This window comes from Bombus impatiens, unplaced genomic scaffold (assembly GCF_000188095.3).
Source record: "Bombus impatiens unplaced genomic scaffold, BIMP_2.2 scf_0765, whole genome shotgun sequence".
NCBI classification, from domain to species: domain Eukaryota; kingdom Metazoa; phylum Arthropoda; class Insecta; order Hymenoptera; family Apidae; genus Bombus; species Bombus impatiens.
Genome location: NT_177184.1, coordinates 727,581 through 753,274, shown reverse-complemented (window position 1 = coordinate 753,274; position 25,694 = coordinate 727,581). Strand labels below are relative to the sequence as shown.

The 25,694-nt window shown below is 32.0% G+C and overlaps 2 protein-coding genes and 1 long non-coding RNA gene across 8 annotated transcripts in view; 2 read left to right on the top strand and 1 right to left on the bottom strand.

The window, feature by feature from the left end:
* LOC100741155 (metabotropic glutamate receptor 7-like) overlaps positions 1 to 11,329 on the bottom strand; it is a 42,061-nt gene extending 30,732 nt beyond the window's left edge. For 4 of the 5 annotated variants that reach the window (XM_024370449.2, XM_003492590.4, XM_033323048.1 and 1 more), the window contains exon 1: positions 10,852 to 11,329. The gene's annotated coding sequence lies outside the window, so the exon portion shown is untranslated. Of the gene's footprint in view, positions 1 to 10,607; positions 10,721 to 10,851 lie in introns of all 5 variants that reach the window. The other variant, XM_033323042.1, reaches the window with a different exon arrangement.
* Positions 11,330 to 16,755: 5,426 nt separating this feature from the next.
* LOC100741033 (zinc finger protein 37 homolog) lies at positions 16,756 to 21,590 on the top strand. 2 transcript variants are annotated; one of them, XM_024370451.2, is made up of 4 exons: positions 16,756 to 17,051; positions 17,665 to 17,811; positions 18,997 to 20,191; positions 20,324 to 21,590. In XM_024370451.2, exons 1-4 carry the CDS (start codon positions 16,914 to 16,916, stop codon positions 20,875 to 20,877), a joined length of 2,034 nt encoding a protein of 677 aa, XP_024226219.1. In that variant the 5' UTR covers positions 16,756 to 16,913; the 3' UTR covers positions 20,878 to 21,590. The 2 variants fall into 2 exon arrangements, with proteins under 2 accessions (XP_024226219.1, XP_003492637.1); XM_003492589.4 differs by having other exon boundaries at positions 18,997 to 21,590.
* A 1,660-nt stretch (positions 21,591 to 23,250) lies between these two features.
* LOC105681312 lies at positions 23,251 to 25,647 on the top strand. Its single transcript, XR_004462492.1, has 3 exons — positions 23,251 to 23,438; positions 25,346 to 25,460; positions 25,556 to 25,647. It is a non-coding gene; the product is annotated as an uncharacterized LOC105681312 (long non-coding RNA).
* Positions 25,648 to 25,694: the final 47 nt, after the last annotated feature.

Below are 25,694 nucleotides of genomic sequence, written 5' to 3'. Positions count from 1 at the left end.
ATTCTTCTCTCTCTCTCTCTCTCTCTTTCTCTCTCTCTCTCTCACTCTCTCTCTCTCTCTTTCTAGAATTGAGAAGCAAATTTAGATTAATGTAATGTTAAGATACATACACACACAGATATCATTTTTAAATATTTCACGCGTGTATTGTACGTAATATTTCAATATGCTCAATATGGGAAACAAACATATGCAGGAAGATATAATGTTTTAACTAAGACATAATACAATATGAAAACTTTCATTCTAAACGTGTCACACAATTCCCGGTAATCGGACTGTGGTGAATAAGAGATTAAGTGGCCTTATTTCTCGTTTAAACAAGTGTCATGTACAGCTGTTCAAGAAGTCGAGTTTATGAAGTTGTCGTGCAATAAAGCAACTTTAACTTTGAAATCTCAGTGCACTTACAGTGGAAATCAGTACGGTGCCTGGTCTCAAATCGATTGAAACTTATATTTCAATTGTCTTCTCTCAATTACAGAACCTGTCTTCCCATATCGCATATGCTAATTGTTCTTTATTTATGGTTTAAACAAAATTACGTAGTTGACCAAATAATTTTGTAACGTGCTTGATGGAAACGCGCTATCGCGAAACCAAGGGCCGTTAAACTAATCGAACAAAAAGGATAACACGTGGCCAACGCACTGTTTAAATAAAGAAGAAAAAGAAGAAAATATCAGCGGATCAGCAGCGATTAAATGCCTAATCGATTGAAAATGCACCCTTGTTCATGAGCATTAGGATGCCTAATGGTTTTACACCGAAAACGATAACAGATTCACATTGTTAGCAAAACGATTAATCGGTTAGAAACTTAAAAATCCGGGGGGAAAATTTGTAAGAGTCGTTTACTGGAATTAGAAAGAAGTACGGAATTAATCATTGCAAGAAGAACGAAGATGTAATCATAAAAATTCCAATTAAACTTCAGTTCGATAAGCAATACAAGAAGTAATCGCGTTGCTCTCGAAAGAAAGTGGAAGAACGCTTTCAACAACAAAGAAGTTAGCCTGAAAGTACACGCATGTGTACTGTAACAAGTACTTTTTTTACTTGCACACACGTATATACCCAGCGTTCTTTCAACCCTTTGAATAGTGAAGTGGTTGCTTGACCAAGTCAAGAATACAGATGCCAGGGTTACTGTGACGTGATGTTAAATTATGCAAATAAGAAAAGTGCTTTTTCATGTAAATATGTAGCATATATGTACACTGACGATCACACATTATCATGCAAAGTTGTTCCGCTTCTCTGCTATATACTTTAAACTTTTTAACGTGGTGGAAATTTTGTCCTAAGGCAAGCGACGATATTACGCTGTCGATACTGTTACGTCCACATTTATAGATAAAACACAAACATTTGACGTTCGTATCTGACATGTAGTTGAAATTTTCATTTGTTACATTAATTAATCTCGAGAGTAAAAATTTGCGGAATGGCAGTTTCACTATGAAATAAGAAATCGTTAAACGATATATATAATAGACACGGCTACAGCAATTGAATAGTAATAAAACATTTACTTGACTTTATTGATTTCTAAAACGAAGAGAGACGTATTGGGACGAAAGTTCACTTATGACAGCATGAACGTAACGTTCTTTGATCCTGAACGTTCAAGGGTTAATACGAATATATCGAAATAGGTTCTGAATAAATTTCTCGGCGAAAATAAAATGAAAAATGATCGAAGGCTACAAAATTGCTTGAATTCATAGGGTTCAGACTTTCACGAAGTGCAAAGGTCGGGTATGCAACGTACTTAAAAATGTTCTCAAGAGGAAAAGTTCTTTATACACGGAGAAGGATTCTCTTGAAAGACCATGGGAAGAATGTTGTTTTCCTTTCGTTCCAACGAAGAAACGTGTACCAAGTAAGAATTTTACATGTAAAATTAAATTCACCTATCGTGCCATTTTTATCCCACATCGTACCATTTTTCCCTCTCTAGAATCTGTTGATAGAGGAGCTCTAAAACCATTAAAACCCTTGCGCCTGCAAAAGTCAATTCCGATTAGCATAGCTTTTATAATCGTTTTACTTTCAGCCACCTAAGCGAGTCGAATCGTGCTGTGCATTCAGATCGGTTAAAATGGTATGGCGGAAATAGAATATATTAAAATAAAATTCTCCGCTCGATTCCGTCCTCGTACGTATACTAAACATCATAAAGCTCATTAACAATGTAAGCAAGCTTCGTACAAATTATTTGCAAGTTGCGACAACTTTCAACACTGCTCTGTTATATCAATTTGTAGCGTATTAGTGTTGGTTTAGTATTTAATGAACTTAGGAGCTGTTCTAACAACAATCAGAGTTTTTCAGCGTTTTCAAATGAAATTACTATAAACAGTTGTACTATTCGATAATAAAAAGTATAGCAACCCATAAAGGTACTTGAAAATTTTTGTTCCATATGTTATACGTGCTACAGGGAACTTTTTGAAATTTTAGTAGCAACGAGGTTTGTAAATTGATGAAATTATACTGGTAAAACTTAGAAGCAACATGAAAATGTGTATAAAAAAAGGTTACAAGTTATTTACTGCAAACAGATATAAATAAAGAAATAAGTATCGGTAAAGTACAAGTTTGAAGTTTAATAGTCTACAGTTTCCCATCTCGTAAATTGAACGTGATTTCTTATGATTGCACGTTTCATAATAAAACTGGATCTTTTCACTGAACTTTCCCTTTGAGTTCGTATAAAATATTTCATCTAATCAGTGATTTCATTTGAACGAGTTATTCATCGAAGAATGTGCGGATACGTAGTATATTTCTATATGAAAAGATATACTGAGACTGAGACACGTCGAATAATTGTCACTTGAAGTGCCTATTTCAAAAGAACCTATTTTAACATCGTGCATAACTAAACAGGCAAAGATAAAAATGCCAGTGTGTACATACTATATAAATGCGCGTATATAAAATTTAGCTGCTTTTTCATAGCAACAGGTTGGAGAAGTTATGAAAATAATATTATAAATCTTAATTTATTACGAATCTACGAAGTAAACATATTTTGACGTAGTTCGTCTCTAATAACACGATAGATTATCATTAAATGTTTTGATAATAGGTATGCTTATAATCGAGGGATTAAAAATTACTTGTTTTCAAGCAAGTACACGATATAGTAATTAAACAACAGGGTAGAAAATTACGAATCTTCGTAATCCCTCGAGTAATGGTTTGTTACGTGTAATATATTTGTATCAGTTGTCATTCTGTGTGAATTGAAAAATCAAATTGAGAAATTTTATCGACAAACAAGGAAAAACGTCCGCATTTCCCAAACGTGTCAAAACATCTATTAAAAATGATCGCAAAATTCATTCAACATTCGCTGCCAATTAAGCTAACATTTTATTTCGCTCAGGTACTTGGCAACTCTCAGATAAATATCTGTATTTCGAAACTTTGTTTATTCCACGCTTGCAGCATTGTTTTATTTATTATTATTTTATACTATTTTGGTAAACTCTCATAATATTTTTCAACGATAGTTGTATCGTTGCGTCGAGTATACTTAATTGTTGAACATAATTTCTGATAAGGTCTCTAGATATATTTGTTTGTCCCATTGAATTCTGTGTATTAAATTGGATATTGATTTCACGTGAAAGCTATTACGTGTTCATAAATATCGAATAAACCAAAACGCATAATTGGAAAGACACTGTCCGAAAATCCAAATTTCTATGTTCATGTATATCATAAATTACCGAACCAATCATCATTGTCTGTTTAATTATAGTAATAAACTATTTGATAGATTCATTGTCGGAGAATTACGTAGGTATAAAACATCCAACGGTATTTTATCCGTATAGTTTAACGATCCAGTTTTTATTAATAATTCCGCAAGAAATTGAAAGATGATCCACTTAATTGTTCCACGTTCCGAGTAAATCAATTCCCTGAAACAAACGTTTTGTATACGAAGTAAATTTTTCCCATGAATATAGAAAGCATTCGTACAGCAACCATTTTCGACAAAAATGTCGCGGTATTTTATTTCAGAAATATTATATCTTCCCTATAATTAACCGAATTATGTAAATGAAACGTTGAAGCAGTTGCACGAAGAAAAAACTACCTGAGGAGCAAACTAGAATTTTGAAACAAGTATCGGAACAAGTAGTTAAGGTCGAATATTTATCTTGCTTAAATATTATGTAGCAGCAAGATAAACGAGCGGATCGATCATTCATTATTCAGCAGATAACTTCCTCTCCACGATTCCGTCTTCCTTGACACTCTCCAATGCTACAAGTGGTAATGCTCAATATGAAATACCAAGATCTTTGTGCGATATAATTACCAATATATCAATCTTTTAGTTTTTCGAAAGTCAACTGTTAAATAAATTTCGACATTATTCAATTAATAACGATTCAATATAAATGTTGATTAATAAAAATAATTATATTGTTGAGTGTATCAAATATTGTTCAATTGTATAAAAACTAGAATTATATACAATTATCAACCACATAAAATATTATTTAACTATACAGAAAGTAATTCAGGTATTCGTATTTAAAGTAAAGAATATAAAATAGATCACGTTCTTTTTATTTTATCACTAGAATATAGAATCTATCTTTTTATTTCTACATAGAACGTGCTCCTTCAAGTAGAAACTAGTTGCTTCGAAAAGAGCAGTCACGTTTAACCGAAAGTCGAATAAATGTTATCGATTGGTCTCACTGACATCTCCTAGTATCGAGTAAGACAGACATTTATATTGTACGTCGCGTCGGTTCGATCCCACAGCAAATATTTCATGTTTGTACACGCCAAGTAAAAGTAGAATCTTTATACACTATACATATACATGGATATATATACACATATATATACGTAAGTACGTTTTATGTAGGAAATTGGCCGATTAATTATTTCGAGGTAAATTGAGCGTATAATTAAAAAAGAAAAAAAAGAATAAAACATAAACTGCATGACACTAGAAGTTGCTAGAAATGTAGTATCACACAGCCATGTAAGTTTCTATCGAAAAAATAAAAGCAATTACAGAGGAAGAATGGTAAAAGGTTTACTGTCGATGATCCAGATATTGGATGCGGTCCAATTGTTATTTCACTCAATTTGATCGCTTGATAACGAACAATGCAATGTGTGCGGATGTGCGGCACGTGCATCTATAAACGACACGTAGGTATACATTGTGTATGTTGATACAGTAAATTTATCTTATCAAGGTGGAAAATTCATAGGTACTACTAATGAAAACCGAAGTTTTGTTACCTATGAACCGATATGACGACAAATTGAGCGCCTAAAATAGCATCTTCAATAAGGGTAGTTCTTCCACGATCTACACTATCGTTTATAAGTATCCAAACACTTTAATCGATCTATAACGACGGCAAATTAAATTTCACTAAAATGCACGAATTAACGATGGATTACATTCATCATATTAATCAAGTTATTAATCGTATTAAATCAATTTAATCGCGTCATAATATCAGTAACAATCTCTCAGAAGGATTAGGTTGAGATTAATTTTCAACGTTTCAAGATCGTATCTATCTTTTTAAATGACATTCTCTATTCTTTTATCTTCGAGGAAACTATTGGATGATCTCGATAGTTCATGGCGCAAAATTATTCGCTGCTAAATAAGAGCGTAAGATAATAATGATAAAATAAAAATAATGATTCTTATTCGACGATTCACGAGAGACTTTCAGAGTGGCGTCGTCTATTTGCAATTATCGGATTGGCGGGGTTCATGCGCTTCTTATCACTTCCGCATTAATTGTAGCATACGCTGCAATGAATAGCTCCTTGTTTCCTACCTTCTAACATTGTCGTTGTATTATTCGCTAAGTAATGTAGCGATATGATGGATGCTTTGCGCATAATACACGCACAGTAAAAGCTATAATCAATAAGATCTTCCCGAATGGGTAGATAGGTTGTGGCGAGCCAATTTCGTGAACAGCTCGTCCGTTCGACGTAACGCCACTTAAGTTACTTCTTCAGAGAACGCCAAGACGTATCGCGTAGCAGGAAAAAAGAAGCCAAATACGTCGGAAGGCATGAAACAAAGACGAACGATCGCAACGTGTGCTCCGATCAATCCGGAAGTGATAAGAAATGTACGAGTCCTTTTCATCTGTCGATTGCAATGTCACGTCTGCCGACGCAAACGTACACTATACCACTTCGAGCACCCTTTGTGACTTGGGAATCGGTGGTCTGCCGTTTTATTTGTCATCGGCTTGACCTTGTGCTATAGGTCATTGAAATCTCCTAGATATCTACCATTGTACTGCAGATATGATAAATTGTAGCGTATCGCTAAAAAGCACAATGACGACAAAAAGTATCGACACATGCTCTCGTTTTTTGATAAAACTTGTTTGAAACTTTCTTCTACTTTGATGTCAGCATGCTTTATGGCCTCTTCTACGTCGATCAACTTTTGTGAATGAAATTTTTTTCGTGTCTCTAGAATTAACGAAGATAATCGAGTTACTTTTTATGCGTGCGTACAAGTGTAAATATTTGTGCGTAATTTTACTTTACAGGAGTGTTAAAGATGAATGTAAATATTTAGAAAAGTCTAGACAGACACGCTCGGTTCTTATTTATGTACTTTGGAATATTCCTTTCCTTATTAAAGCGTTATACAATTTCCTGATAAAACGACAATGAACGATTAAATAAAGACTTGCCCACTCTGCTTAACGTTTTAAAGTCTTTTCCGCGGAAAAGCTTTAAGACTTTCAAAGAGACGACTTTCAGACAGATACGCTACAATGCTAAGCAAATGAAAAACACCGCATCAAAGAAATAATATACATTAAAGTAAATAGTTTAAGCAATTATTACCCGTAAGATATTTCTCGAGATAATATCTTTTCGAGTCTGTCGCGATTTTACAAAAATCTTTTTTTATGACATAAAAATAGAGTAATATATTCTATTGAAAACAAATAAATTTCAGGATATATATATCGTGTCAATAGAGAGTAAAAATTGAAAAATACGTTATCGAAGCCGAAAACAACAGATAGATGCCCTAACTTTTCAGTGATACCGTGATATTTTGCTGGTTTCTATTCAAGTTCGCGTGCATGACGTATGAAACGACATATCTCAGACAGAAACTATTCACACTGGACAAATATTGGTCGAACTTTGCCAACCAACTATGTTAGTCACGCTATATATTGATAAATTGATCAATTGTGCTACTATTATAGTTACGTGAAATTGAAACGATAATCCATCATTGGTTAATAATAATAAGTTCTGTTTCATTGTAATTCCATTAGTCACTTAATGTTCTATACGATGAAACGTATATAACGTACATATATACAAGTGTATTTTTCCCTTGATAGTGCTTTGAGTGATGTATATATATATATATGCCATGTTTTAGAGCAACTACCGGTATTAAACTTTGAATTGTAAATGAAATAGTTGCACGTAAGTACATAAAGCTGATTGCATTCCTCTCTTCGAATTGCTTTGTCCTAGAGAGTTCAAAACACGTTTAAGCTCACTTTTTACCGATCACGCATGTTTTTGTCTGTTTTCCAGATCGACAGAGTGTAGGTATTCGTCGTAATCTATGGAAGGAAAAGTTTATAAATTAATGTGTCGGAAGATATATTTCATTAATTAAAACGTAAAATGCGAGACTGCACTGACATCGCTTTCTATAATGCCATTAGAAACTTTTCACTGAGCGAGAACGCGAAAAGAATGCACAGTTAAACACGCATTTTATCAACTGCTATTGTTTCCACGGCTATAAACGAGGTACGAAGTTGAAGGTATAGAATCCTTTCCTGTTTCTAGGGTTAATTATAATTTTACTAGATTTGAAAAAAATGCTGAGAAAATTGAGGAAACCAAAGGCAAGTTGAAACAGGCGATAAAGAAAGAAAAGAAAGTTATAAAGAACAAACGGAGAAAGAGAGTAACCGCGACTACGAATTTTTATGCAAATTCATATTTTCATGAATACAATTAAAGAAATGGAATGTAAGTAATAATAGGATCCGAGTACTTTCAGTGTCTTATATTTTTAGATATTCGCCGCGTTCCCCGCAATTTTTCATCTACAAATGCAGACGAAAGAAAAATAGAGGAAAGTCTAGAAAATCTTATGATAGAAAATTCGTATCTTCGCGAATACAACTAAAAAAATCGAATGTAAGAAGAATGTTATTTCTATTAAATTCCAAACCCTTTTTATACGTTTTTTCGCCTTCGAATTTTTCGTAAACATTTCAGTATAGCAATAGTTACATTCAGCAGCTGAAAGTAGTTATTTTCTCGTTACAACACCGGACGAAACGCTAACTATAACGTATATTTACGCTTTTATTGGCGTCTTAAGTAACTGTCAGAAAATGTTACGATCCAGCGACATTAACATTTGACATATTGGTCGAGGCTCAGCCTTTATTTCTAAAGTTGGAGATGAACCTGCTAGGATCGATAGTTGGAAACTACTGATCGTTCAGTTATGTTAAAGTTGCCGGAGTATATAATCAAATTTCAATTGTAAACCGTTAGAAAATTTACAATTGATTAGAAGAGAATACGAGCCAGCGTTCCATTATGATTTCAAATCTATCGAACAGCACACGGAAAACAATCACGTGGCTGGCGATTGTAAACCGTGAGAGATCAGTCGTTGTTCGATCAATTTGATGACCTATTATACGACAGAAATCACCGATAATAAAAGAAAATTGCGAGAAAAAACATGATGTGAATATTTGAAGGAAATTCACAAATTCCACTAAAGTCAGTAATTTTTAATAAAATTGTTAAATATTCCTTCGATATTGTTCGATAAATGCTACTTAGATATTTTATTAATACTTAGAACTATCGAATATTAGCGAGTATTGATGAATAATTAAGATTATCAAGAATTATAATTAATTAGAGGTACATAATACTTAATGGACCGTAATTATCTTAGTAGTAAATCCAAAATTCTTCATCGTGTTTTATATTTTGAAGAGCAAAAACCGGTTAACGTATAATATTAAAATATGTGAAAATACAGTTAATATTAATTAAATAAGTTAACGACTCAACAAATAGAAGATTGTTGTATGTTTCCACCAAGAGAATGCTAATTGACAGAAATTCAATGGATTTTCGATTAAAGCGTCATTATTATCACATTATGAAGAATGTACGAACTTACAAACCACTGAGAATCAATTTCATGCTGTTTTTAAAACATCCCTCTCTTTCCAGAACTATGCGAATAATCGTTTGTGAGTAAATAGCTATTTCATTGTTTCGCTTAACAGACAATTATGGTATGTTGTGCTGTGTTATTAAAACGCAAATATCATACGTTTGAAAGAGTCCAAATCATGCAAAACTCTATATTAAAGACAAATTACTTAAATTATAAAGCAGATGCGATTAAATATCGAATGCTTATTAGATAAAATTTCAATTAGTTTAATCCTCCATCGTGCTTACTGTAGCGTTGTATAATTACTGCTATCTAGATTCCATTTCAAACTCTTCTTACTCAACTTTTTCTTTCCTTTTGTGTTCACCATGGCTAATAAACTCAAGTCGGTACTACAAAGTAAGAGAAAAAGTAAGTCTAAGAAAGATAGAAAGATAATTGTGGAAATACAACAAAGTTATCAATGAAGGTACAGTTGACAGAAGTAAACAATCTAAATTGCATTAAGTAAAAATTATTGCATCCATTGGAAAATTAACGAGTCATTCAAATGACGTAATTGCTCAAACACATACTCTAATGTTAATTTTGTGTGCTATATCTCTCTCTAAATTCTCTTTGATTAACGCTATGAAAGCTAGAACATAGTAAATGAACGTTCATGCAAACGTTTAATGAACTCTTTTGCAAATGTCGATATTGACCAAAAATTAAGAATCAAACGACATCTTGTATTAATTTGTCTACGTTTTTATCGTAGTAAAGTATCATTTAACGTACTGGCGAGGTATCTTTATGATAATGTTGTTTGACAACTAAGAAAATATCGAATTATCGTTCAACACGGGCCAATAGCTACGTTACTCTGCTTTCGCTTTAAAAAAGCTCTTTGTCCACGAAAAAGTAAAACATCGCGGTAAATGTCGTCTAGGAAAGGTATCGAGGAACTTTTAGTTTCAAAGTTCGAAGTCAATAGAACGTTTATGGAAGCGTCGTGAATTGAAATTAGAAAAAGAAATTCAAAGGCGTGCTGGAATTAATTAACAGTTACGCCTTCAAAGGCTTGCAATGATAGATCCTTAAAGCGAAAACTTCTATCTCGAGTTCGAATATTTCGAAATCCGATCTAGTGAACGCTCGATCGAGTTTCTATTGATTAAGATACAGCAATCGTTTCGATGACAACGAATAGCGGATGCTGGTCTCGCGGTACAATGCCGTAAAACTTGTTGGCAAGAAAAATGAAAGCGCGGAAAGCCTGGCAACGCGAATCGACATGCACGTCTACTGTATGAATACGACTAGAGGCACGGATATGTCCAGTTTCGTCGGTTTCAAAGGTTACGAAAAGAGAGTAGAAAATTTCTCTCCTTACTTTCTTTCGCAGTCTTTGTCGAAGCTTATTCAGGAAACAGCGAGGACGACGAATAATACGCGCGTTGCATTTACGTCTTTTCACCGCGGCAGACTGGTCCGTCGCACCGTTGGCTACAAATTTCAGAAAGAATGCTATTTACGACGAAGCTTTGCAACGACAATCACGATCACTAAAGGCGAATAGATGAAAATAACAGGCAACTACTAGCAAAATATGGACGTTTCTTTCGATGTGAACGTACGCTGATCGTCCAGGATGCCGACGTCGCTGCTGACGTTGACGACGCTGTCCTGTCTATCGCTTCAGAAAGCCGGAGAAGGGAGGAAAAGCTGCTCTTTTTCTCAGTGGCGCGCTATCTTTCTTTCTCTGTCTTTCTCCTGTTTCCCCGAGTTCTCCACTTCTCGTACTCCACTCTCTTTCGCCAGTCGCCTTGCTCGCTGGTGCCGCGCGCGCCAGGGAATGATCACGCTCTCTCCCTCTCTCTCTTTCTCTTTTTACCCTTACATACACACACACACACACTCCCTCCCTCCCTCTCTCTCTCCCTCACTCTCTCTCTCTCTCTCTCTCTCTCTCTCTCGCCTTATCGTTCGTTCTTTGTCACTGATATGGGAAAAGCAACATAGCGACAACGTCGTCCACGAAAGGGCTCAGGGGAAGGAAAAAAGCAACGAAACTAGGAACGCGACACCGGTACCACGGGGTGGACTGAAGTCCCTACGAGCGCCGGTCAGATTCTTATAGCTGGCATCGGGGCGCAAGCGCTGATCGAGCTTCTCGCCGCCTAGGGATGGGCCGCCGGTACGTTTCGAAAAGAGGTGTTGATCCTCTTCTCTCGGCCGATCGACTTTTCATCGCAGGATGAGCCACGAAAACAGCTTCCCGATAACCTTCCTTACTCTCCTGGTCTTTTCCCTCATTTTCTTTGGAGCCACGAGATATCCAAGACAAAGTTCACTCTGGCCATCCCTGTCGATATCACCATACTCGGTACTCTCGCACTGCGTCAAATGTTATTGTAGAAATTGCAACCCGTCCATTGCCTGTGGCATGTACCAGCGACTGTGTTTGTCATCGTCTAACATCGATGAATCAAACATACCGAATCGATAGACGTTGCTACCTGGAACGTGTTCGCGCTGGACCTCGAAAAAGATTCGAAAATGATCATTCGTACGAAGGAGATGGAACGTAGAATTAAAAGCATAGCAACTGCTACGAGAGAGAATAGAGAAATTCGATTTTCTTTTCCATTTTGAATATGATATCGAGATAGCCTACTTGCGGATTTCACTTATCGTTAGTATCAAGCGATTATTAATTTGAGTAATTCAGCGTTGAAAGGAATCTAGAAAGCACTCGTCTTTTGTCTTTTTAACAAACGTTAGATGAACGTAAATACTTTTTAACGTAAACACGACCGTAGCTCTTAGCTTTCTTTTAATAGCGAATATTTTAACAATACATGTTCTTTCAATATTGAATATTTTATATCAGATGAATTTGTTATCAGATGCTATTTAGAATGCTTTCAAGGAATGAATATCGAGGCATATAGGATTAAACAGTATCCAATTAAGAATGGTAATAAGTAAGGACAATATGAAAGTTAACGAACACTGCTTTTGTTCGTACGGATCTTCTGCCCTCAAAAATAAATCAACAAATATCGACACATACGCGCAATTCTCTGTATCTTGCTTGTTGACGCCATACGTTTATACTTTCCCCGTTGTTGTTTGCTTTTAATTAAAATAAACAAGGAGTTGCTCTCGAACGATCAAGTTTCTAAATTCTGACGCTCGATGACATTCTAAATATTCCTTCTTGTAGTTTATATATATATATATATATAATAAAATTATATAAACAACTAATTTGTCTTTTGGAATAAAAAATTGTTTCTTTTCTAATCTGATTTGAGAAGGTAAAATCCTCGAGTCAGATTACAAAAGTCTCTTTAACAAAAAGATTTGATCACATACGTCACATATGCTAAAAATGTAAAAAATAGCTTTTTATGGAATCGGTGGTTAAGTTAGTAAAGCAATCCATTTCAGGGTTTTGGTTAAGTGCTACGTTGTTACTCACAGTCATCTCAGAATCAGTAGAACGTACTTCTGTCTTCTCTATTCTGTGACAGACCCTCTAGGAACAATGTTTCCCATTTTTCAAAGTAACGCAACATCAGCTTACTTGCCATTTATAAACTCCTTCGCACATTTTCCAAACTATCGATCTTATGACATCCGTTATTAGTCATTCCTGATCATCTGAATTGCTCATGGTTTACAGGCGTTCCTTGTACCTACATACAGAATGAATTTATGCCGTAAATCGTACAAAAGTAAAATTTCCAACTACCTTCGACGACCTTTTTAAACATATGTCGTTGTAATACAAAATTAAAGTTTCAAACGTTGATCGAATCAGTATATGAATTCCAAGTTTTCTGATATTGTACAATTTATGATGTGTTTACGCAAAATTTAAAGATGCAAAAATCTACAGATTATGCAAAAATATATAAAGTACAGAAAGTACTGCATCCGTTTTAATCTTTAATAGATACACTGAATCATCACTTAGTTTCTATTTCGTGAACCGAGTTCATAAAAATATGAATTTGTACAAAAGCTGTGAACCAATAAATATTAGTAACTTAATGCATTATTTATCAATTCAGTTGAGAGTTATTTTTGCCTTAATTTATTACATTACGTAGAAAGGAAGACTAAAATCTTTTCATACAGAGGACGAAATTTACGAGTAACGGAAACCAATAAATTTACAAATAAATGTTCATATTGCATACCATATATGAGACAGATAATCGATATGAAAAACGCAACATCACTTTTAATTAGAAGTATGAAGTATATAAAATAAGATTAATGCTGCCGCTGTTCACCTCGACTTAAAAAATAATTATTATGAATGTTGAATACGTGAGAGGCATAATTATTAACATTTACTTAGTTATAATCACGCTATATAATACTAAGCATATACCATTTTCCAACAAAGTATAAAATGAAGTGGGCATTCATGCTGCAGTAGAAGAATACTGTAAATGTTGGCAATTGTGTAGAAGATTGATGATCGACTGTACAAATTCTTTCACCGGGTAATGTTCTGCTTCCCTTGAATCTTATGATCTTCGATGGATTAACTACTACCGATTTTTCATCTTCAAATTTAGAAGACGGTTTTTCCTAAAAAAATATTTTCAGATAAAGACAGAAAAATGGAGCTTGAAATCATTTTTTTTCTCTTGATTATGAATATAACTTTTTTTAAAGAATATAAAAATTACCACTTGAAGCTTCCAACTTCTTTCTTTTGAAAGAAAAAGAAACATTTTTCGTTCAGGATAAGTTTAATCTAAAATATGATAGAACGATTACGCGATAAATATGAAAGTAGCAAATATTCTAGCTTCAGCTACATTTTGTAATATTACTCGAGTAATTAACGAAGCTAATTAGAACTTGCACACATCTGTCTTTTTAATAATGTTAATAAATGTCGTAACTCATTTAGGCGTCTATTTATTTAGTAAATTTAAAGTTTTATTTTTCGTAGTCCGTCACAATTCCTAAATAGTCTTATAATATCTGAAAATATAACTCTGTCAGCTATTAAAAGTTAGTCTTTCGAATCGTCCTCGCCATCAAGGATGAGCATTTCATATCTTTTTGTCGGTAATTAAGTTATCTGAAGTAGGTATAATTTCATTTTGTAATTCGTACTAACTTTCAAAATTAGTACACGAATGTTCTTATGAAATCTTACTATGATTTAAATTTGTTATTACATATTAGCAAATCATGAAATATCTTCAAGTTTTAAATGAACAAAAATATTCTATAAACTATCATAAATAATACATTGTTCTTAATAAATGAACTACCGCGTAGCCTCGTTTTGATTAAAGTTCTTAAAATAAAATAGAAGAAAATTGTTTTCTACGGAGAATTGCGATTCCATTGAAAATTCTCTACCCTTTCTTCTCTTATCTGATGTAAGAAAAATATAATAGTTCTCGGAAAATAGAAAGTATCGAATGAATAAGAAGCATGTAGAAGAATTTCTCAGGCAAAAATTCCTCGTATTATATTCGGTACACAAGATCCAAAGGTAAGTCTCATTAGAAAACCGCAGATATCAGCAGCACGACTTTGTTAATTAACGATACTTGTTTCAACAGAAAGTTATCCGAAAATTGTCAAAGTTCTCAAGGCGACAAATAAATGTTTTTGTCAATAATTTAGCTGCCATTTAAACACCAATGTACTGCAATATCTGATGTCATTAAGGGCACTTCGCTATCTTGAATTTAGGTGGAGATTCGTACTTCAGCATACCATCAGTGTTAGGGAGATCCTATATTCGTACTTCGCACCTTATTGTTTGCCTTTCCTACATTATCACAGCGCTTCATATTTATAGGTACTTATATCCTAATATCATTATTCAGCTCTTATTTCTCTGATCCTTCGTATCTCTTCCCAAATTTTAGTAATTTAAATAATTTTTCATAAGAATTAAACCGTGATGCCTGATTTTTGTAGTGTTCCAAGCTTCGAAAAGAGAAAAGAAAAGTTTAGGATACTTATTCGTATTTTTACTATATTATGCGGTCAATTTCTAAATAAAAAAATAAAATCCGTTTTGAAAATATTCAGAAGTGAAATTCGATGAACTCGGTGTATAAAAGACTCAGGTTCCATCAATTTCACAAATGAATGAATCAATTCATTGTATAATATATAATAATGTACGCAATTAATGCTTTTTATTTTATAAATACCAGTTTTATATGTGAATGGATATCTGCATAAAATCGTATATCTGCGTACTAAGAAACGTACACGCATATGTGCAGAAAGTTCACGGAAGACAATTTTCCTTTCTTTTTCTTTTTTAATAACGCGTTGCATACAAGTGACCTTAACTATTTATGTTACTATCTACGTGACTCAAGAACACCTTGTCATCTTTATCCCCGGGGCAACTAATAGCCTCGATTCTCGAAATGTCGTGATAAGTACTGGCCTTTAACCTGACCAAGCTAACTTCCCTTTATACAGATCGAGAGTACTAGTAAAAGATTTTATTTTATGACATAATTGCATTATAACTTGCTCTTTTAACATTTTCCGATAACAATGATCAAAGTTATATATGTTCGCATATTGTTTTAAATAAGCGTTTGTTACTTAAACGATAGTGTGTACACATATGTATATATAATAATGAATTTCATTTCAAAATTGAAATCTATGTATATACTATTCTATCACTCTATATTTTTCTGTGCTAACCTTTACGGCTATAATAGTACACTCAACAAATTATATTTTACTACTTTTGTTAAATACTCTATAAAAAATCAATTTTTTGAATATCGTGATCAAAAACATAGAGAAATATACAATAACTTAATACTTAACGGTTATGTATCCTCAATCCACACAATTAATATTTATGTAGTTTAGGGTCGTCATCGTGAAAAAGCGAAATGTTTATATCGTAAATCCTTCCTTTCATAGATATACTGTATCGTAAATATATTATGTATTATCTGTCACATTTTTATCCATAATAATATTATAAAATAATAAAATAAAAGTAAAATACCAGACAATTGTTGCTACAATTTTTGAATGTCCGACTTTCTGCTGTAAACTTCAGTCCACTACATTGTCCAGGAAAATACACATATGAATTATTCCATCTATACATATTTCTTCGATTCATTCGATAATAAATATTTAATTAAAAAGGAAATAACATCGACTGCAATATAAAAATGTCAACATTTAAAATCATTTTCTAATAAGAATATCTATTCAAATACCTTTCAAAATATTATAATTTCTCTTGACGAAGTTGAAATTCAAAATAAGTATTTCTTTAAAAACAAACTGCATATATGTGTAACTGCATTCACTCGTAAAGTATCATGCTTGCTTTAAATTTATGTTCTGTTTGTAAAAAAAAAATGTACATAGCACTTACATGAAATGGAAATCATCAAAATTAATTAATCGATACAAATTACTCTCCTCTAATTTATTGTACGTTTATATCTAAAATGATACGCGTCAGATGTCGCTTCAGCATACGCGTGAACTATAAGCTCTATCTATAGTTAATGACTGAACTTTATGTTGACTGACGGTGATGTCCCATAGGAAACAAGACGCTAACCAGGAAATGTGAAATGCATTTATTTCTAAGTGAGCACGAACGTTGTGAAAATCTTATTTTACTAGTGTTAGGATATCGAAGGTAACGATGAATTGGGAAATTAGCTGTGCCGACATGTGTCGAGCGTGCATGAAAGTTGACGGCGTTCTTCTTCCTATGTACGATGATGACACGATTAGTCAAAAAAATTTGCCTAATAAACTTGCAGAGCTTGCATCGATAGAGGTTAGTTATAAAATATCATTTGGTTAATATATTTTCTGTTTCTTGCTTTGTTAAGTAGTCAGTCACTCTTTTATTATAGTTAATCGTGCATAAATTTGTAATTTTGTAACATAACCTTAAAATGGTGTCATCAAATATTCATTTATTAGATATACCTGCTATTTATTTTGCGATAACAAGATACAGATGTTTAAATGGAAAAAATAAACTTTGTAATTAAATTCAATTGAATGACATTTATTCCATTGTAATCTAAATTTTTAGAAATAAACAAGTCGAACAAGATTAATTTATGTTATGTTATATAAAGTATTACAGTAAAGTTTTACATGTAGGATTAAAGTTACAAAAAAGATAGTTATAATAACATTATATACTAATTTGTTGGTTAATTGTATTATGAATACAATGAATGTATTATGAATATAAATAGAATTTCAAAGTAAAATGTGAGTTACTTTTTCTTGTATTAGATTTCATATTATTAGATTGACTAATGAGATATAATACAAGAAATGTTAAATAGGAAACTTGTTTCGTATTAACTATATTGTATAAGTTATATTATACATATCAGCTAACTTGGTTAATATAGTTTACTTTTTTTAAATAGATTGACAGGTTCGATGGGTTACCAAATATGCTTTGCGCAAAGTGTGCTTATCGCACAGATGCATTTTATGATTTCAAGTTGCAAGTTCAAGCTACTGAAAGGAAACTCCGCAAAATGTTTGAAACACAAATTCGCTATAACATAAAGGTAAGATACCTGGCCTTTGTAATTATATAATTAAGATTACATTATTTTACAATGTAGTGATTTTCTTATGTTAAAAAGTTTTGTAAATGCAAAAACATGTTTTTGATCTTCATATGTTATACTTTTTAACCTAAATACTGTTAGTTCATTAATATTGGAGTTATAAGTTCTAGTTGCATAATACATACAAATTATGTATGTTATGTAATGTCGACATAACTGATTGACATTACTAATTTTTCGATTTTAATTCTATTACCTTGTTGATTCTCAGTAAATAGTTAATTTTCATAGATGTCTAGTGTAAATAAAAGAAAATGTAAACACATGACGTTAATATAGGTATATGTTAATATTGAATGTTAATGAATTTTATTTATTTGCAGACATGTAATTACATTTACTTAATTTCTATTTGCTTGCAAATATATGTATAAAGTAGTACTGAATAAATTATAGTGATCAGTGACTTATATTGAAAATAATGATGTTTTAAGAAGCTAAGGCAGTTGAAAGGTTATTATTAAAATGCATTAATTAAATTAATTTGATTAATCATTTAACATTAAAATTAATGCAGGTGTATACTAAGTACAAAATTTGATATGTTTCATAATTCTACAATTCGTTATCAAAAATTCGTGTCCAACTTTTATATTTTTAAACAATATTTTATACTTGTTTCTTTTGTTACTACGTACAAAATATACCGGTGATATGGAACGAAATTTATTTGTTGCGTATACTAATTAATATTTAGTAACAAGCTTACCGTTTCGCTCCAATTATAATTTAATCATGTAAAAAGAGCTTTGCAGTTGTATATTTTATTACGAATAAATCAGTTATATATTGAAAAAGTAGCCTTAGAAATCATTTGTACAAGGATGTATCGAATACAAAGATATTAGTATATAAATAGTAAGAGAATAAAATCTTTCGGGATGATAATAGTACGATACGCTCGTATTTAAGCAACCAGTATTCAAAGAGTGAAGAATAATTTTTATTTTATTTGATTGTTCTTATTATATTATCTTCCCCTAAAGGTTACCTTCCTTGTATCGATCCAATCTCAGCTATATGCTTGCATTTTCTTAATTTCGTTAACTTCGTCATAGCATGTAATTGCACGTAATGTGGAAGCATTAACATCGTTCCCAACTTGTTGGTATTGCCTTTCAGGAGGAGGCAATGGGCAATGATTTTGAACAAGACTGTTCAGAACAATCAGACGAATTGTTAGAAATTAAACTATTAGATAACAAAGAAGATATTAAGCCTACCATTGATGTGGATAGTTCGGAAGAATTTTTGTCCGAGCGAATTACTATAAACGACAAAGGAGAGCAAGCGTTAGAGCAAGCGTTCGACGTGTCCGAACTGGTAGAAGAAAATGGCGAATTTAACAAGGCTAGCATATCTGGATTAAAAGGTATTATCATTTCGAAGCTGTCAGGAGCAGAGATCGATCAAGACAAACGGCTGAAGAACGAGATACCTGATGAAATTTCGAAAATTTTGGAATCCCAGCAGCTAGATTATACCATAATGTATATACCGGAAGATGTTTCTTTAGAGCACGTAGAGCATGTGAATACGCAGAATACGCTTTCTTGCGATACTGTGATTAAATTAGAAGATAGCAAAAAGATTACCGAGGCTGACTGTAATGGGGAGCTCCTACACGAAACTGTGGATAACGAAGAATTTTTAGATGCCGTGTGCAACGAGAAGATTGTGGAATCAAGGGGGGAAGATAATAAAATCAGCAACGCTGAGGTGGCTTGGAAACCTACCATTCCGGAAGAAAAATCGATGGAAAGACTAAACGAGAAAAACATACAAAAACATTCTCCGGAATCGAATCAACAGCCAGAAGAGAGCGACGACTCTGACTCTGATTATTTTGTCGACCCGAAAGATAATATATTAGGTAGCTTGAATGATACAATAACGAGAATAAAGGAGATAAAACTCGAAGACGATGTGATACAGTATCAGTGCACTCTATGTTTGCAAAATTACGATAAGCTGACTGGTGTCTTGTTGCATACTATAGACAATCATGTGCCGAGTAGCGGTCCATTCTTTTGCGTGGTATGCGAGAAAGACTGCCAGAGTCATAGAGAATTGCGTGCGCATGTTAAAACGCATAGAGGCCAGTTCCCTTATTCCTGTTTCATATGCAACAAAGCTTACACGATGAAGAGGTATTTAAAGAGACATATGGTGTGTCATACGGAATTTCATAGGCATCGTTGCCCAAAATGTGGCCTCAGATTCAAGGTTAAATCAGAGTTAGAAACTCACATTACGACACACATACGCGGTGCGCCTTACTCCTGTAGTCAATGTCCACGACTCTTCAATCATAAAGGTAATTATAAGCGGCACTTGATTACACACTTGGATCCGCAAGGTCTTCACTTACCCAAGTACCCTTGTAAAGTTTGTGGAAAAAGATTTCTAAATAATCGCACTTTAGAGACACATATGCGCGTTCACACAGGTGAAAAACCGTTCAAATGCGAGATATGTGGACGATCGTTCTCTCAACAAGGAAATTTGTTGAATCATGTAAGAATCCACTCAAACCCGCGAAGCTACACGTGCGAGGTTTGCGGAAAGCGATTCAACCAAAGGGCCACTCTGAGAGATCATAGTCTTCTACACACTGGGGAAAAACCATATGTTTGTAATGTTTGCGGAATAGCGTTTACTTTTAGTGCCGCGTTGAGACGCCACATGTGGACTCATACTGGTGGAAAACCATTCGGATGTGAAATTTGTAGTGCTCGTTTCGTGGGCAAATATGATTTACGACGACATATGAGGATACACACGGATAGACCGAGAACGAAACGAAGAAAAAACGTGATCAAATCGAACAATGAACAGGAAGGAGCAATTAAAGAAGAAGATGTTACAGTTTCGGAACATCCTGATACAGAGACCGTTTTAATAGAGCAAGTTTTGTTAACGCAAAACGTTACGCAGGTTGTGCAACAAGAGTCTGAGAAGGAAAATGTCGATGCTCTTTTTAATCTTATACAATATGGTTAATAGAACCTCTTCTTTTTACCAGACTTGGATCACATAAGTACTGATTCTAACTTCTTAATTTAATAATATTTATTAATATTAATTTAATAATATTAATATTAAGAATACGCAGTTTTTTGTTTGATAATTAATTATCATAAACATTAATTGAAAAATATCAAAAAGGCATCTCAAAATTGGCCATAATACGTAATTTGAAGGTATGATACAAAATTGTTATTATAAACTTTATATTTGATGGAAATACTACGTTACTATATTTTCAGAAAATGTATATTTTTGTCAAATAAATGTATATTGTTATTATTTAACGTTAACAATGAATATTCGTGATTCTAGAAATTTGTGATCTTAGATGTTAGAAAGTAAAAGACATATGCTATCTATGATTTTTATTGATAATATTTTTCTGATGAAGCTTATCTTTGAAAATTTCTTATTTTCACAAACTCTTCATCCATGTAAATGTAACACAGCAAAAATATTTAAACGTTATAAATTATGTACACTTCCATTTTTAGTTCCATCTGAATCAATATGGAAAGGTATTACAGAGATGTATTTTAGTTGACTAAGATGTGTTGATATGTAAGTTAGACAGTTATGTTTATCCTCTATTCTCTTATCATCATGCACATGAGTGTACACAATAGATATATACAATAGATCCACAATGATGTGATCCACAAAATATAATTATATATTTCAACACATTTGCTGCTTGTGTTCCTATATCATGAGTTTGTAAAATAAATGCATCATCGTATTAATTTATACATATATTTCACGGCAGTATCTGAAAAATGAGCGAATGTATATGACAACAAAATGGATCATTGGAAAACGTATAAGCATATTTCAAAATTGTTATTGATCAGCGGTAAAAGTATGAATGAAAAATGTAATGTATAAGATAATAGTGAAAGTTATTTATATTATATTATTTATTAATATTAGACACGTGTAGTATGAGATAAATATAAAATATGTACTTTGAAATACCAAAATATATAGATCATAATTCATTTTAACAGCATAGTTGGATGAAATCGACCTGATTTTTCTTCAGTTGTTCAATTACAATTAAAGTAATAATGCAAACCTAAATGGTACACATGTGCGAAAAAAAGGTTTATTGTAATGCAGCTTTTTAACCATACTCTTTTGTATGAATTTATCATTTATTGGGAAATTAATATTTTAACTATATAAGAGTAGTAAAATTGGTGGAAAACAAATTGAATTCAATGAAATTCATAAATCTAATTACATAATATTACCATATCTAATTACTATGTAGCTTAAAGAAAATCTATATGATTCGCGTAGTTATAATTTTGTAAAAGACTGTGGATGTTTTAGATAAATATAATTTTATTAATTTTTTAAATGCTGAGAATAGGACTAATAACAAGTGTCAATGGTTATTGTCATCTATTTAATTGATATAAAAATATACTAATTAAAAATTGTGTTCAAAATTATTAGATTTAATTTGCACATGCAAATATAATATAAAACATTTGCACATGTCTAATAGTAATAGATATTACATATTTATTTTTAAAATAATAGTCTGTGTAGTTGATTTAAGATTAATATATACCGAAACGTTTTCAACACAAGTATTATATTTTCAAATATATATAAGATTTTTTCTTTTAAGGAAGAATCAAATTTTTGTCATATTTGATCGAAAGTGTATTCCATATTATTTTTATAATCGCATAAATTAATATGCAATAATCACTGATAGTAACAAATATTGTATAAAGTATGTATATAATGCTCTTTATAGTATATTATATAGTACAGTATATTTTAAACCTATGATTTGCTATTACAACTTCATAAATATATAAATATATCGAATGATAATAGATAAGATATTGAGTGAGTGAAGAAATGTCACTACACATCTGTAAATTTATGTATTTTTCAAGTCTAAAAAAGATTTGAATTATTTAATATACTGCTCAATACTTTAAATCTTCTGTTTAATTTTTTCTTCTCGTGATATTAATCGGCATTAGGAAGCTATACATATTTACAAATATTATAAAATTAGTTGTAAATAAATTATAAAAAATATCAAATAATATTTGGGAGTGCTACAAAAATAATTAAGTAAAACTTTTTTCTCAATATGTTCATATGTTACTAATATTCAAATAGAAATATTCGCGCGCGAAAACTTGCGTGTTGAAGTAGAAAAGAACGCGCGCGACGATTCATATGGGAGGCGATGCTTGCGCGAGTGGTTTAGTGAAAATTCACCATCTTTGTCGATGTTATCAAAAATGATTCTTCCATTATGCGGATCAATAATTTAGTAATTTTTCGATTTTTATACAATGTTTACACTTTCAACAATTTATTATAAAAACAAATATTATTATTTATATATATATTTTTACAGGTTAGAATTTCGTTTATACTTTTATGGTATTAGTTTTCATCTTAGAACTAAGTAAAAACATTTGAAATGATATTTATTGACAAGAATAGCTATATAGTAGCCAAAAATCAGTCTGACCAGTGGATGCCGATCAAAAGTGATGGTATGTATAAAAAATAACGCTGACTCTAAAGTAAAAATTTTCTCGAAGACAAAAGAATCTATATATTACAAATATCTCAATATGTAATAATTTAGAAATTTTACTGGGATTCTACTTTATCGTTTATAGAGACAAAATTCTATATTTCGTCCAGAATAAAAATAATCTATAATTCCATAACTACGTTAGATTTTGATTCCAACCGCTACTAATGTTGTACTCCTGTACTAAATCGACAACATCGCATGTGACATGAGAATGGTAAAGGGATTGTCTGATTCCTTAAATCGTAAACTATTAAAAAACGTTGCATGTCAGATTTAATCTGTTTTTTGTTACGATTTTATAACGTCATTGTGTCTGCCAATTTTCATAGATTTTGATGATTATCATTTGCCGAAACAATAATTTTCAAGTTTCTGTCGGTAATATATATTTTGTTTTTTTTCTTCTTTTTTTATTACGATTTGATTATAATTTAGTATAGAATGACGTCAAGTAATATTTCTAAATTATTCGAGTAATAAACAGTTTTTATATGCATATATATGTGCATGCTATGTTTAATCTATAATACTTAGTTACAATTTCTCCACAACAGAGGGAAGCACTTCATAGGTTGGTTGATTTTGGTACGTAAAGGTATTGTTTATTTAAAATATTTTTTATAACAATATATTATTATTAATATAGAGATAATTAGTTGGCTACATACTTTTTCCATAGTGAAATATTGTTGCAATTATTTAAATAATTCCGAAACTACAAAATCGATAAAAGGTTTAAATACATGCTAGTGTTTGTTTAAGATATGTGGTATAATTTGTTTACATATTTATTTTCAAAAAATAGAGTAAAAAGGTATTAAAAATGGATTTATAGAGATAGACATGAATCAGGTTCAGCAGGTTTCTTAAATAATGTTGAAATATTTTATGAATTTAATAAATAGCATTTTAAAAATTTTGCCTAATTGAGGTTAATTTTACTAATTATCTTGCTAAAATTCAGTTAATCCTGTTTTGTTAGAAATTTATGTTGCAATAAAGTATGTTATGAGGTTAACAATATGCACATGTATATAAGAAAGTATACATTTTACTTTTTTTGTTAAAAAAAAAAATATACATATCCATTTTCGTTTGTCGTAGACTTTTCACATAGACTACTATTCGGTTTTTTATCCGAAAAGTTATGAACGTAAAATTACATATAATTGAAATGTTTTAATAGCTTTGCATTGCAAATTACATTTAAATATTTTGACCTCTTCGAGGTAAACGAAAGTATAATCAACTGCAATTATTCGTTATCACGAATACTGTAACTATATCGAATGACTCATTAAAAAAATGTTCCTTTGTGCATTAAAATGCATTAAAAATGCATATACGATAGCGTAAATTGTTTTTTCAGTGTTAGACTTAACACGTCGCATATTGTAGTTTGTAATAATATGATCATAAAATGGTTATAAAATTTCGAGAGAAGTATGATTCTTATCTTCTCTGAAATTTTATATTTCAAGGACAAATATTTGCGAATGTAAATAAACGTATTTATTATCGCATTAAATAACTGAAAAGCCTCAACTTGTCAGACTGTTGTATTAAATATTACTATAATAACAAAATGTTTTTTACTAAAAAATTATTTTTTCGTCAGGATCACTTTGCCATATTATTTCACACACATAAATGTTTATTAATGACAATTATTGCACAGAATAAACATTGATGCATTTGTATGTAAAAGAAGATCAAAAGACGTTTTTTAAAATTTCAATATCTCGTATGTCTATATGTAGAAAATTCTTTTTATCACTATCGCATTTTATTTCAATATAATTATACCGCTCGAAGAATCTACTTATAACTTTTCAGACTTAACTGCTTATTACTTTTCAGACTTGAGATGAATCATAAAACGTTAACAGCGAAATATTTGTCACAATCGTAGAGGATAATTACATAAGCGGACCATTTTAAACAAGACACTCTATATAACTGATCATACTATAAGGTAATATTCAACGTATTTATTACACTTTTTCACAAGACCCGAAACAAATAATAAGAAAAGAAAGTTTCGTAAAAGGCAGATTGTATACGTCGCAGCAAATGATGCAAGATGTTACCAGTCGCGCAGTCAGCGCCCGATTAAACCTCGCTGCGTCGCGGGAACGGTTGCGCATTGAACGTGTGCGCATGCCGCGCGTGCGTGCTGCGAAAGTGGTGCTACAGTGGCGCCAGTAAT